The following is a 15946-nucleotide window of genomic DNA, read 5'->3' as shown; positions in this document are numbered from 1 at the left end:
TTAGAGGCCACATTAAATAAGGATAGAATGCAGGACTGAGAAGCCATGTGCAGAAGGACACTTTTGAGATGTCATTGGCTATTCTTTTCTAAGGTTTTTAAATTTATTTGAGAGAGTGGGAGAGTGAGAGCAGGGGTAGGAGCAGAGGGACAGGGACAAGCAGACTCTGTGCTGAGTGTGGAGCCTGACTTGGGGCTTGATCTCAGGACCCTGAGACCATGACCTGAGCCGAAACTAAGAGTCGGATGCTTAACCACCTGAGCCACCCAGGTGCCCTGTCACTGGCTATTCTAATCCATTGTCCCCTTCATGCTAAGTACTTGAAATTTTCAGAATGTTTGATAAACATTAGAGAAACCTAAACCCTATGTTGTCAGTACTGTTACACTTCTGAAGGTGATCGGAAACTGAAGGGGAAAAGTAAGTGATTTGCCCCAAGCATTCTACCTTCGAGGTAGGATCATTTAATACCACCATTTCCAAACCGGGAACTCAAGACCATGTGGAAAGTCTGTTTAAGACAGATACGTCAAGAACAGGCAAATCTATAGAGACAGAAAGTAGAGTAGCATTCTAGACGTCTAAAGCTGGGAAGTTTGGGGGTGGGGGAGAGAGGGATGCTAATGGGTATGTGATTTATTTGGGGCGATGATTAAAATATCCTAAAATTGATTGTGCTGATGGTTGCACAACTCTGAATATTCCAAAAACCACCGAAATGAACACTTTCCGTGGGTGAATTATTGGTATGTGATCTGTATTTCAATGAAGCTGTTTAAAAACATATGTGGCTTTGTAAATTTATTTTCCTGCAGTTCAAATAATTTTAGCTGACCGGTGAGTTGAAGCCGATTATGAGATAATTTACGTACTTTCAGAACAAGGATGGAAAATACAAGTTCCCCTACTTTTAGCCCAGCCATGAGCGGCTTCTATCACCAAGATGAAACATGGTATGGAGACACTCTGTCCTCCTGGGTAAAACATGCTCAAGAAAGAAGCAGGCATTGTTCTTTCTCTAGCAATGTTTCCTCCACTCCGGTGACCTCCTACACGGCGTTAAGAGTCTCCTTCCTCATTGCGTTAGGCTTTTGGCGACCTCAGGCCTGAAGAATAAGTCCTGAGTAGCTGACACGGCGCTTATATGGTCACAAGTCAGTGTACTGAAATCCGTGACCTTCATTCCACGAAAAGGCTCAGACCCGCACCCTCAAAAAGAGTTTGCTTTTACTTTAAAAATAATTCTAACAAACATGTGTCTGTTTTCCCAACCAGAACAAATGAGGACTTGCCAATTTTGAAAGAGGAAGTTTACTGGAGGCAGACCAGTGATTGCTGATAGCTTAATGGAGCGAGGAGAAGTAGCTGCAAAGGGGTCCGTGTGGCTCAGAAGCAAACCGCCCTACATGTGGTGCCTCTAAGTGATCGGTAAGAGGCTAACTTGTGACTTACGATGCTCTGTTTATTCTCCCACAGACGCAGCCAACAACGCCAGGGCTTTTTAAACAAAGGCTGTGGGGACCCAGGGACGAGGGCCTATGAGACTTGCAGAGGCCTATGGAAGTAAACAGTTAATCTATGTCTTTAAAATCAAAGTGAATGAATTAAATAGGGAGAAAATGTACCATCTTTGGCAACTCTATTCACTGCTAAATTTGGTATTCATAAAATATTGATGGCACATGAAAATAATTTGTAGGTCTGAGTTTCTCACTGCATAAGAATTACTATATATGAAAGTTGCAGGAAAATCACAAATATAAATTGTTATTCATGAATAAATTGTTTTAATAGCAATATAATAAAAACCCTTCCAAAAATGTACAATAAAAAGTCTATTATCTTGGGCTGTGAGTACATTTTAATATGTTTGATGGTATGCTAGCTAGGGTTAGGGCAGTCTCAATCAACTGGCCTGCGACTCTGCTCCCCTTGCCCTCAGGCCTTCCCTGTGTGCCGTTTGGAAGTCTACTTCATGGAAAATCAACTCCCCGTCCTTAACCTGGCACAGAGTACTTCCTCTCTCCCTGCGGTAAGCTCCCCGGCGCCTCCCATCTGGTGGGGCTGGGCCTTCTCCCACACCAGCCCTGGAGTGGAAGATGCAGTTAGGCTCTCCTCACTTGCCTTCGAGACGCTGTCCTTCCGGGCAGGTATACAAATCTCTGCTCCTTCATGACACCATGGTATGGACTGAAAATTTGTGTTCCCACCGCCCCCCCCAAACTCACATGTTGAAGCCCTAATTCCCAGCGTGATAGTATTTGGAGTTGAGGCCTTTGGGAGGTAATTAGGTTAGATGAGATCCAGAGGGTACAGTCCCCATGATGGGATCAGTGTTCTTATAAGAAAAGGAAGAGACACCAGAGATTCCTCTCTCCATATGAAGATCAGTGAGAATGTGGCTGTTTACAAGCCAGGAAGAGAATCTGCTGGCACCTTGATCTTGGACTTCCCAGCCTCCAGAACCGTGAGAAATTAAAGGACTGCTGTTTAAGCCGCCCAGTCTATGGTATTTTGTTATGGCAGCTCAAGCTAATACATACCTTTTGTTTATCAATGATACACAAATGATGGACATTTGGGTTGTTTCCACTTTTTGGCTATTATGAATAACAAAAGTGAACATCTGTGTACAAGTTTTTGTGTAAACAGGCATTTTCATTTCTTTTGGGTATATACGTAGGAATGGAATTGCCGGGTCACATAGTAACTCTATGCTTAACTTTTTGAAGAACAACCAGACTGTTTCCTAATATGACTGCATTATTTTACATTCCAGCCAGCGAGGTACGAAGACTTGAATTTCTCCACATCCTTGCCAACGCACCTGACACTGTCGGCCTTGTTGATTATAGTCATCCTAGTGGGTGTGAAATGGTGTCTCATTATGGCTTTGATTTGCATTTCCCTGATGACTAATGGTGTTCAGCATCTTTTCGGGTGCTTATTGGCCATCTGTATATCTTCTTGGGAGAAACGTCTATTCATCTCCTTTGCCCATTTTTAAATTGGGTTGTGTTTTCATTGTTGAGATATTTGTCCTCATTTAAAGATGGTCAAATCTGTACCATTTTAAAGCAAACAAACCCTTGGCCAGCTCCAAATCCCCACTGTGGCCACTGTTTCTTGCAGAACTTTTTGAAACAGTTCTGGATACTGGTGGTTCCCACCCACTGTCTTTTGAAGCTATTGCAGTCTGGCTCCTGAAGCCAGCACTTCACTGAAACTGCTCTGAGCAAGGTCACCAGCGGCCGTTTGTTACTAAATACAATGGACACTTTTCAATTCCCAGCTTGGTTTCTCTATAGTATTTATCACTGAGTTCCTCCCCATCTTTATCAAAGGATTAGAGATCCTTGGCTTAAATATCAGCACACGCTTCTGACTGTTCTCATACATGGCTGGCTGCTCTTCAGTTTTCTCAATGGGCTTCTCTTATTCTGCTCATTCTCAAGGCTTGATCTTCTTCAAGATTTTGTCTTCAGTCCTCTGTTTTCCACTTTTACATGGTCTCACTGGGCAATCACATTCATTCTCATGGGTTTAATTTGCACTTAACACTGCTCACTCCTACATCAGCTCATCTCTGTCTCCTGCCTAGACTATACTCCTGGGGTTCCCAGGTTGTAGATCTGTCTAATCAACATCTCTACCTGGACTTCCATCCATTCTTAAACTTTACATGTCCTAAACCAAACATTTTATCTTTATCTCTCTAGGCTTCCCTAACTCAGGAAATAATATCAATTACAGAATTCTATAGATTAAAATTGTTTTAAGTCACTCATATTTGTTTACTTCCTTCCATTCTAGACACCTGTTCCCTAGTCCCCACCACTTAACAAGATGACCTCAGCTCGGCTCCCTTCTCCAAACTGCGGCCAGAGGTCTTTCTAACATGCAAATCTCAACATATCATCCCACTGTTTACATGAGCTACCGGAGGAGATGGGAGCCAGCCACATTAGGGTTTCATTGTTAACATTATTCATTTACTGCTGCAAGACTGTGATAAGTTATTTAACTTCTCCATGTTTTAGTCCTCTTGCTTTAAAAAAAAAAAAAAGGAGAGACACGCACGAAAGTACCATTTCATGGATCTTCCTGAGGATTCAGAAGATGCGCCCAGATGCCCTTGGCTCAGAGTCAGGCACATTTTAAGTGCTCAATACATTTTAATTATTTTTACTAAGACCTTTCAATAGAGGCAAATCAAGTACCGTCATTTTCATCCTAAAATGTTAGGATTAAATGGTATGACTTTAAACTCTTTTAAGTCAAGACTCCTTTGGACACTGAAGCCTGGTAATGAGCTGCAGCTCCACTCTGCTGGGCACTCAGCTTTAGCGTCCAAAAAGTGCTCTGGAGAGGAGGCGACAGTCGCGCCGCTGGCATTCGGAAATGAGGACGCAGAGTCGGGAATCGGTGCCGCAGCCCGGATCTCTCCCGGGGCGCGGCCGCAGGAAAGCGCTGACCGCGGGCTTCCCCGCCCCGCCCCCGCCCGTTACCCCGGCGACAGTCCCCGCCGCCCCTTCGCTCCGCGACCGGGCTCCCCTGACCTGCGGCCGTAAGTACCTAAAGCCTTTCAAGCAAAGCCCACACAACCAAACCACAAACCACAGGAGCCACTCCAGCCCGGTCGCTTCCCCTTGTCCCCCGCTAGCACCCAGGGCGGCCCTCACTCCACCCTGCCGGCCACGCGGCGCCGGCGACCCCGGGAGCGCCCCAGGGGCTTGCCCGCCGCCGCAGGTCTGCCGCCCAGCCCGGCACTCCCTCCCGGAGCCCGTGGCGCTCACCTTGAAGGACATCCTGCACATGTCCGCGGCCACCCCAGCGCGACCGGCGCGCTTCCGGCCCGGGACGCCCGCCCCAGCCCGCCGTCCCCTCCCCGCCGCGTTCCGCAGTGGGGCGGCCTCCCGCGCCGCGCGCTCCCGCGGTCGCCGCCTCAGATGGGGCCACGCGGGGAGGGCGGGGCGGAGGCGGGGCCGCGGGGGGCTCTGGGGAGGGGGCGGGCTGCGCGGGGCGCAAGCTCCCACCCACGCCCGTCCGCCCCGCACCCAACCTGCACAAGCTCTACTCCTCCGCTGGTGCCGTGTGCGGTCTGCGCCCGCAAGCAGGCACACCGCGCTGCTCCCACATGCACATCCGCGGTCTCACACACACCGGTGTACACGCCGCACTGCGCACATTCTCACGTTCGACACACAAGCGGTCCACACTCCCGTGCACGCACCCTCACTCTGCCTACACACATTGCATGCACATCCGCATTCCTGTGACACATACACACACTCCAGACTACGCACGCACAGATTGACACATCAGACTCCCACACTCACATCCGCGTATACACACTACACACCCACCCCCATCCCACACCTCACACATCTTTCAAAAGCGCATGGTCTGCATCCGAGGACTCCCAACCTTCATTACAGCGCAGGCATTGATGATGCGGATGAAACAGGAGAAAAAAATCCAGCCATCGCTTCCAAATAGTTATTTTCATTATTATTTCTGTCGTTTTAGGTTTCCTTTCTCTAACTTTTCTTTTCTAATAATGTATTTTTCGTTTTGTTATGTTTTATTTTCCTCCTGGGAAAACAAGCCTTTTGATTGAACGAGTGATACGGGGGTATTTTCCTTTTTGAAGGTGAAGGGCAAAGTGGGGACTGTTACTCATGGCCCCCTCCTTTTGATTACACCGGTCGCCTCCTCCCTTGGGCCTTTTGCTGCACAGCTGGAGTAGCTCGGGAGCTGTTCCCTCCCTCCTGCAGGCTGCCTTGCTGCTTGCCCAGGGTTGGTTTGGAGGAAGTGAAAGTGGGAGAATCACATTTTTTAAGTTAAAAAAATATATTGTTTTTTAAGTATAAAGGCAATAATAGCCTTTTTAGAAAACGCAAATGCTAAAGTAAAAGTAGACGTCTCACACGCTCCCGCTGTAGGAACCTACTCATTCCCCCCCCCCCACCTCTGTGCCTCCTTCTCTCTTCTCAGTTGAATTGCTAATGAATATTTAATTCAAAAGTAGAAAAAACAAGAAATAAAAGTTCAGGATGAAATAAAAATGTTTATCTGTTATATATAAATCATATTACTTTGTGCTTAATTTGTTTTAAAGATTTTATTGATTTATTTACTTATTTGAGGGACAGAGAGAGACAAAGAGCGTGCAAGCAGGGTAGGGGGAGAAGGAGAGGCAGAGAATCTCAAGCAGACTCTGTGCTCAGAGCCCGACGTGGGGCTCCATCCCAGGACCCTGAGATCATGACCGGAGCTGAAATCAAGAGCTCGCTGCTTAACTGACTGAGCCACCCAGGCTCCCCGCTTTGTGCTTAATTTAAAAATAAAAACGTCCCAAAATTTGATAGAAAATTTCAAGTTTTAAATCAAGAAAGACTGGAAAATTTTTCCTTGCTTAGGTGTTTACGGATGAGACAGTTCTGAAGTTGCCATGCAACATTATTATGTAAGATCGAGCATGGGAGGTTTTGCTTTAATGGTTTTGTTAAACAAAAGGAGGGAAGAGAATATATTTTGAGCGCTGTCTGTGGGGTAGGTATTATGCCCATTGCACAGCTGGAAAAACTAAGGTCCTGAGAGATGAAGTAATTTGCTAATGAGTGACGGCGCTAGACAGACCTTTAATGAAGTTCTGTCTGGCTCCGAAGCCTGCTTCCTTTCTGCTACCACACTTGGGGCTCAAAGTTGGTTTTGGCAGTGAGTCCCTGGCCAGGCTGCTGATGGGATTTTTGTGGAAGTCACAGGAAAGAATGTGCCTGTAGAACATCCCACACGCCTGGCTAAGTTCATTTGCACAATAAAGCCCCGAAGCAGAACAACTCCCTGCTGATCACCATCAGGCAACTCCATCTAAAGAGGCCCCCTCCGAAATTTAACAGGCCTAACATGAAATTAAATCCCCATGGCCCTACTCTCTCCATCCAAGTAATTTCTCACGACCCACCAGAGTGTCTCCATACTTATCCGGGATTCTCCCTGTTATCACCCTCCCTCTCATCCCTATGGTTCTCTTTTCTCCCTCCTCTTTTGTCTGCCCTAACGCAGACCCTGACCCTCCCACGATTGCTCCCCACTCAAGCCCCGGCTCCTGCAGCCGGCCCCTCAGCCACCTCTCTCCCAGCTTCGCTGAGCTCCTGCTTCCATAGCGTTCGGTGTTGCTGTAGACTCCACTCCGGTTAGTTTTGACTCCTCCAGCAGAGTTTAAAGCCTTCAAAGCCAGACCCCGGGTCTTCTGCTGTATCTTTTATTTTCTTCAGGGGCTAGTTCACGGCTGGAGAGAAGGTAGGTGGCCAACATTCAGGAATCGTTCAGTGGAAGATTCAAGGGATTGTGTTCTCCATATCTCCACGGTCAGAAGTCGCACCACGCCTCTCCGCAGGCCTCTGTGATTCACGTGCCCAGACATCAGTGTTCATCTCCAATGAGGCCATATTTGTTGTCACCTACTGTTCACACCAGTGCAGACTGCCCTGCATTTGCTCTTGATGTGGCACTGTTCCAGTAATGCTCCCGCAGAACTTGCTGGAACTGTGAAGTAGGTTAGACTGGTCTTCTGAGCCCTCTCCCCCCTCTCTTTTGTGATCAGGCCCCTTCACCCCAGTGAAGAGTATGCTCTGGACAACTTGCCTTCTACATTCCTTGTGTGCCTCCCCCCACCGCATCTCCGAGCAGGTCAGCTCAGTCTCTTCTCTTGGAATTGACAGTAGACGAAGCTTGTGCAGTGCAGAGTGTAGCAGAGGGTTGAATAATCTGCCCCAGCATCCGTGACCCCTTTCCTTTTCCCTATCAGAACACTAATTTTGTTCAGGCATCTACCAAACTCCACCTTAGGATATGCTTCAGGGGAGCCCAGCCCACTTTTCTTTTCTTTTCTTTTCTTTTTTATAATAACAGTTTTTTATTACATTATGTTAGTCACCATACAGCACATCCCTGGTTTCTGATGTAAAGTTCGATGATTCATTAGTTGCGTATAACACCCAGTGCACTAAGCAATACGTGCCCTCCTTACTACCCATCACCAGCCTAACCCATTCCCCCACCCCCTCCCCTCTGAAGCCCTCAGTTTGTTTCTCAGAGTCCATAGTCTCTCATGCTTCATTCCCCCTTCTGATTACCCCCCCTTTCCTTATCCCTTTCTTCTCCTACCAATCTTACTAGTTCTTATGTTCCATAGATGAGAGAAATCATATGATAATTGTCTTTCTCTGCTTGACTTATTTCACTTAGCATTATCTCCTCCAGTGCCGTCCATGTTGCAGCAAGTGTTGAGAAATCGTTCTTTTTGATAGCTGAGTAATATTCCATTGTATATATGGACCACAGCTTCTTAATCCAGTCATCTGTTGAAGGGCATCTCGGCTCCTTCCACGATTTAGCTATTGTGGACAATGCTGCTATGAACATTGGGGTGCATATGGCCCTTCTTCACTACGCCTGTATCTTTGGGGTAAACACCCAGTAGTGCAATGGCTGGATCATAGGGTAGCTCAATTTTTAACTTTTTAAGGAACCTCCACACTGTTTTCCAGAGTAGCTGTACCAACTTGCATTCCCACCAGCAATGTAGGAGGGATCCCCTTTCTCCACATCCTCTCCAACAATTGTTGTTTCTTGCCTTGTCAATTTTTGCCATTCTAACTGGCATCAGGTGGTATCTCAGTATGGTTTTGATTTGAATTTCCCTGATGGCTAATGATTTTGAACATTTTTTCATGTGTCTGTTAGCCATTTGTATGTCATCATTGGAAAAGTGTCTGTTGATATCTTCTGCCCATTTTATGATTTGTTTATTTGTTTCTCACGTATTGAGTTTGAGAAGTTCTTTGTAGATCTTGGATACCAGTCTTTTATCTGTAGTGTCATTTGCAAATATATTCTCCCATTCCGTGGACTGCCTCTTAGTTTTTTTGACTGTTTCCTTGGCTGTGCAGAAGCTTTTTATCTTGATGAAGTCCCACAAGTTCATTTTATCTTTTGTTTCTCTTGCCTTTGGAGATGTGTCATGAAAAAGGTTGCTGTGGCCGATGTCGTAGAGGTTGCTGCCTATGCTCTCCTCTAGGATTTTGATGGATTCCTGTCTCACATTGAGGTCTTTCATCCATTTAGAGTTTATCTTTGTGTATCCAGCCCACTTTTCTGTCCAGAGCTCACTGATCTGAGCTGGTGGTAGTGCCTGGATTAGGCGTGGGCATGTGACAAATCCTGACTTCTGAGACATGAGAGGAGGTGAGCCCTGTGGGGCCTTCTAAGAAAGGTTTCCTTACTTCTGAGAGAGAGAGCCAGGAGATGGTCCTCTCTTCCTTGGGACACTGTCCTGTATGGATATGATGCCTGAAATGCTGCAGCCACCTTGTGACCATGAGGAGAGCTATTCCGTGAGGATGGCAGGACAAACAGATCGTGTCAGTAAGGTCTGTGTTGACAAAAGGGGGCTGCCCTGCCCCTAGACTTCTTGCTGTGTAAGCCACTTTCTTTTTTGTTCTTGTTGTTTTGTTTCTTTTTTGAGTCATCAATACATTTTTATTAGTCTCCACCCATGGCATATATGTCATATTATGTAAGTGCATTTATCATATATATGCCTTCATGATATATATTTATGCACAATATGGTTTGTCCTTATTTTGAAATGTCAAATGTAAATGCAAAAACATTTAATATTATATTCTGTAAAACCATTATAAGTAGATGCAAGCATCTGATTACATCATGATGTCATTTAGTATAGACATGTCTGTGTGCCTATACATATATTTTTTAATTTTAATTTTAGATTTTTTTTAGGATTGCAAGCCACTTTTTTTTTTTTTTAAGATTTTATTTATTTATTTGACAGAGATAGAGACAGCCAGCGAGAGAGGGAGTACAAGCAGGGGGAGTGGGAGAGGAAGAAGCAGGCTCATAGTGGAGGAGCCTGATGTGGGGCTCGATCCCAGAACGCCGGGATCACGCCCTGAGCCGAAGGCAGACGCTTAACCGCTGTGCCACCCAGGCGCCCCTGCAAGCCACTTTCTGTTGCAAGTATTTTGATACAGGGTGAGAATGGGAACAAGGGGTGGAGGACAAGGGGTCAAGAACTTCACCCACATTGATTAGTGCTCATTATGTGCTAGCATTTTGAATGTGTCACTGATTTTATTCTTATTCTAACTTCCTGTGAAAGCTATTACTGATGATGAAATTGAGACTCAGGGTGGGTGCAAAATTTGTTCATGATCACAAGGACTGGAAAGTAGGAAAGTGGTATTTGAACCCAAGCAAAGGGAGCAGAACTCCTTCCCTCTCCACCATGCTGTCTTACCGGGTTTGTACACAAATCTTTGAGTAAATGGCAGAATGAAGTTTCTGGTTCTACCTTTTACAACCTTAAGGTTACAGATAATATTCCTCAAAATAAATGAATTGCTGACAGGGTGCTGTGAGAAGGGGCTGGAGCACTGTATCCGAGTGATACACGTAGATTTTGGTTATCACTTTTGATAGGCAATATCCCTGCCTTTCATAGGCAATATCCTAACTTATAACTAAATCCAAGTGGTACACGTAGATTTTGGTTAATGCTTTGATAGGCAATATCTTTGCCTGTCTACTCAATGAATATTCTTAATATGGAAGTTTTAGCCTAGTCAAATGAATTTTTTTTCTGATTACCAACCCAGAATACAAAAAGAAGAGAAAAAAGAAGACAGCAATCACCTGTAATACATTTTCCCAGAGTCACTGGGGATTAAATACACCCCTGATCTTTTCTTAAGCATGAAGTAACATAACTGGAAGTATGTGTACTCTGCTTTTTATTATTATTATTATTATTATTAAACACAATCATGTGAGCATTTTCCTCTGGCATTAAAAATCCTTTGAAAATCCTGCATTTAAAATTGGCTATACTGTTATTGATTTGGCCATTCTCCTATTATAACACTTTTAAGTCCTTTCTCCTATTGTAAGACCTTTCTCTTAGTATAAGTTCCTTTTAGTTTTTGTTATTAAAAATAATGCTAATAATTATTTTGTACCTCAGTGTTATCCTCATTTCTTATTATTTCCTTAGGATACATTTCTGGGATTCCGGAGCCATAATATATGAAATAATTGTGAAAGCTTCTAATTCCTAAGCACAAATTGCTTTTCAGAAATGCTACGCAATTTTATACTTCTGTCTAGGCTGGTTAAATTATTATTTGAGATTTTTCTCAAAGCTCCCAATGATTCTCTGTAAGCAGACTTGACAGGCACTAAGCTTTCTATGTATCTGCTTGCTGTTTTATAACCCTGCCAGACAATACTTAAATTCTCTTAAATAAATATATACAATAAAACAGGGTAAGAATAGAAGAAGAAATTAAAAAATGGGATGGTGAAAATTGAAAATGGGAAAGATAACAGAAAGACAGGAATGAGGAAAATCGTAAAAAGGGAAGCAGGAAGGACACACACTTGGCTCCAAGCTTTTTAGCAACCAACGCAGAACAGGGATAGGATCGTTTTTACAATTCATCAGTGTGCGTAAGATCCAAACTTTCCAGTTGCATGACAGAAGGCCAGCTATCGCAGAGAAAAGTGAAACCGTATGAAACAACACACAGTTTCCTCAATAATCTTTTTCCTCCTTCATATTTTTATTTAAATTCTAGTTAGTTAACACAGGGCAATGTTGGTTTCGGGAGTAGAATTCAGTGATCCATCAGTTACATACAACACCCGGTGCTCATCACAATGAATGCCCTCCTTATTACCCATCAGCCACCTAGCCCATCCCCCACCCACCTCCCTCCATCAACCCTGTTTGTTCTCTATCTTTAAGAGTCTCTTATGGTTTGATCCCCCCCTTTTTCCTCTCCCCCCACGTTCATCTGTTTTGTTTCTTAAATTCCATATGTGAGTGAAATCATGTTGTATTTGTCTTTCTCTGACTGACTTGTTTTGCTTAGCATAATACACTCTAGCTCCATCCGTGTCATTGTGCACGGCAAGATGTCATTCTTTCTGTTGGCTGAGTAATATTCCATTGTATATATGTATCACGTCTTCTTTATTCATCAGTCGATGGACGTTTGGGCTCTTTCCAGAGTTGATAATGCTGCTATAAACATAGGGGTGCATATACCCCTTTGAATCTGTACTTTTGTATCCTCCGGGGAAGTACCTAGTAGTGCAATTTCTGGATCATAGGGTAGCTCTATTTTTAACTTTCTGTTCCTCAACAACATCTTCATGGCAAATGCATTGGTGAATTTCGTGGAGCTGTCTTGGGGACATTCCTTTATGTAAACTGACAATCTAACATGAAAGGACTTCAGGGAAATTCAAAATAGTGCAGTTTATGGACAACATCTGCTGGGCTGGTTTCCAGGAGAATGGGTGGACTCCTGACCCTTGGGTGGTCCTGTATAAGGACCGTTCTCCTTGAGTCATCAACTGGCTCAGTTTGAGTTTGTTCTCCAGCAGGTACCTGGAGCAGAGTTAGCTTAAGCATGAGGTTAAATCATGTAAACAACAGTAAACTAAGAATTAGAACTCTCCTCTTATAATAGTTCAGAAGCCTGACATGAACTTAAATGGGAGACTACCCGCACAGCCAGGGAGTAGATAGAGCCCGGAAGAAGCCATGGCAGGATACTGCTGAGCCCTGGTAGACAGAGTGCTGGATCATGGACATCAAGTGGCTACGTGGCCAGGACTTCCCATCCGGAACTAGGTTCCGCATAAGGTTGGTGGACCCAGAAACAATTCACCATGAGAAGGGAGTGGTCTCTCTGGGGTCAAGTCCGAGCAGGGTGAGAGGGCACAAGCAAACCTGCACGAGTAGGTCACCAGCACCTCTCGTCCAGTTCGCACTTGCTGCTGCGGCAAGCCCTTAGGACAACCTGATGGAGAAGGGAAAAGCTGGAGCTTGGTTAGTGGCTTGCCTGTTACAATGGGGGATAGATATGGGTATAAGCTAAAAATGGATGGTGGCAGCACAACAGTCCCACGTTGGATCTGATGGTGGCTGGAAAGACAGAACTTCAGCTGGAAGACGTGGTGATCCACTTTGTGTGGAGAGAAGTGGCCCAATGTTAGACTATATATGACTCATGGGCAGAGGAGAATGGCTTGACCTGTGCTCAGGTCCTAGGGAAGAGTTAGATTGGAAGATGGGGGAGAAGGAGCTCCGGGGTGGAGGCCTGTGAGTGAATGTGTTGGAGTAGGCAGAAAATGTGAAGAGTTTTGTATTACATACTAATTCTCAGCGAAGAGCATTCACCATAAGAGAGGCGCTAAATGACCAAATAGACAGAATAACTTAACCAGTTGACATCAACCATCCTCTATCACTGGCCTCCCCAGTGCTGGCATGATGGGCACATGTGTCTAGGGGTAGCAGGTGGGAAGAGGAGTCACCATCTTGGCAATGATCAAGGTAATTGACCTTGGTCATCAGAAGGAGGGAGGCATTGTTACACAGAGGGGTAGGGGGAATATTTGCGGAATGCAGGTACTGCTCATAGTTGGCTTTATGATTTTTATGTTCTTGAACTTTTTGCTTATGAACCCCAGGAAGGGAAGAGCAGAATTACTCCAAGACACAAGACATAATTTTTGTCCCAACACACCCAGGTGGGATGTGCCTAAGACCATGGTGCTTGTCCTGGGCTCGAGCTGGGTGGGTTTCAGAGAAGACTAAGAGAAGCTAGAACGACATCATCAGTAGTGACAACAATAAAAACCAACTTGCAAAAAAACAAAGTGATTTTTGAACATCCTGGTGCATTGTTACTCTAAATTGAACGACAATGATAACAGAACCCATTAGCATGTCTTATTTGACATGGAGACTAGGAGAAGGGAGAATAGCAGAAAGAATTATAAAATGTTACTAGGCATGTCAAAAAAGCATAATGTATAGATGTCTAACATCCATCAAAATAAATCCATTCACACTTGTGTTCCTGGAACCTCTCATGGTTTCTGGAACATACTAAGCGGTACTGATAAGTTGTTAAGAGCAGGAGTTTGGATCTCCTGCTAACTTCCTCATCTTGGGAAAGTTTTTGGGTTGAGCTATAAGATATTGCCAATTTCCCAGGTCAAAATCATACGAAATTGTCATTTAGCAGGTCAAATTTTATAAATATCAGCAGTTTCATATGCTTTACCCTAATACTAATCTCTCTTAACTTTGGTTTCCTCATCTATAAAATGGAGATAATAATATAATCTTCCTCATTGGATCGTTGCGACAATTAAATTAATGCATATAAAGCACACAGCATTTGCCCATTAAGTTCTAGGTGTTATTATTGCTATAAATATTATTATGTCAAAAAATTAGTTGAGTGAACCATTGAATGCATGAATGGAAAATAATCTAAAATCAATGCCATTCTTCAGCCTACTGAATGGGAGAAAATATGTGCAAGTCATATATCTAATAAAGGGTTAATTTCCAAAATATATAAAGAACTCATGCAACTCAAAGCAAAAACCAAACAATCTGGTTAAAAAATGGGCTGAAAATCTGAGTAGACATTTTTCCAAAGACATAGAGATGGCCAACAAATACATGAGAAGATGCTCAACACTAATCAGGGAAATGCAAGTAAAAACAATGAGATATCACCTCACACCTACTAGAATGGCTATTATCAAAAAGATAAGAAATAAGAAGTGTTAGCCAGGATGTGGAAGAAGGAAAAACCCTTGCACACTTTTGGTGGGAATGTAAATTGGAGAAGCCACTGTGAAAAACAATATGGAGGTTCATCAAAAAATTAAAAATAGAACTATCATATGATCCAGCAATTCCACTTCTGGTATTCATCTGAAGGGAATCAAAACACTAAGTGGTAAACATACATGCACCCCCGTGTTCATTGTAGCATTATTTATAATAGCCAAGACATGGAGACCACCTAAATGTCCATCAGTGGGTGAATGGATAAAGAACATATCACACACACACACACACACACACACACACACACACACACTGGAATATTACTCATCCATAAAGAAGAATGAAATCTTGCCATTTGTAACAACACGAATGAAGCTTGAGGGCATTATTCTAAGTGAAATAAATCAGACAGGAAAAGATAAATGTTGTATGATCTCACTTATCTGTGAAATCTAAAAACCAACCAACACGAACCAAACAAACAAAACCCAAGCTCATAGACACAGAGAACAGATTGGTGGTTGCCGGCAGTGGGGGTGGGTAAAATGGGTGAGGCGGGTCAAAAGGTACAAATTTCCAGTTATAAAATGAATAAGTCATGGGGATGTAATGCACCGTGTGATGACTCTTGCTAATACTACTGCACTGTATATTTGAAAGTAGCTGGGAGAGTGGATCTTCAAAGTTCTCGGCAGGAGAAGAAAGATTTGTAACTATGTACGGTGATGAATGTTAACTGGACTTATGTGGTGATCATCTTGCAATATATACAAATATTGATTCATGACATCAAACACCTGAAACTAATATAATGTTATGTCAATTGTACCTTAATAAAAAAAAAAAAGGGAAGCCATTCTTACTGCGGTGAAAATAATTTTAAAAATGTTGAGTCCGGGGGTGCCTGGGGGACTCAGTCTGTTAAATGACTGACTCTTGGTTTCAGCTCAGGTTGTGATCTCAGGCCCATGAAATCGAGCCCTGTGTTGGGCTCTGGGCTTAGCTTGGAGTCTCCCTGGGACTCTCCCCTCACTCCTGCCCCTCCCGCCTGCTCACTCGCTCTCTCTCTCTTTCTCTCTCTCTACCTCTAAAATAAGTAAATAAATCTTTTTTAAAAAATGTGGAGTCTGATATTAAAGGATGCCAGGGAAGCTGTTGGTATGCTGTAGCTACTTTGCAGGGTCTTTTCATTGTAATTAGCATATTGTAAATACTGCTGTTGATTTAGCTGTATTTCCTCTGAATCCATTTCTTAAG

At 43.8% G+C, this 15946-nt stretch overlaps 1 protein-coding gene across 5 annotated transcripts in view; it reads right to left on the bottom strand.

Moving 5' to 3' along the window:
• The window catches only part of ANKRD29 (ankyrin repeat domain 29), a 57723-nt gene extending 52874 nt beyond the window's left edge, over positions 1 to 4849 (bottom strand). For all 5 annotated transcript variants that reach the window (XM_040632638.1, XM_040632639.1, XM_040632643.1 and 2 more), the window contains exon 1: positions 4797 to 4849. In XM_040632638.1, coding sequence (XP_040488572.1) covers positions 4797 to 4817 — 21 coding nt within the window. In that variant the 5' untranslated portion in view covers positions 4818 to 4849. The remainder of the gene's footprint in view (positions 1 to 4796) is intronic.
• Between the last annotated feature and the right edge of the window lie 11097 nt (positions 4850 to 15946).

This window comes from Ursus maritimus, unplaced genomic scaffold, assembly GCF_017311325.1.
Source record: "Ursus maritimus isolate PB19 unplaced genomic scaffold, ASM1731132v1 scaffold_18, whole genome shotgun sequence".
In the NCBI taxonomy this organism is placed as follows: domain Eukaryota; kingdom Metazoa; phylum Chordata; class Mammalia; order Carnivora; family Ursidae; genus Ursus; species Ursus maritimus.
This window is presented reverse-complemented; position numbering and strand designations above follow the sequence as displayed.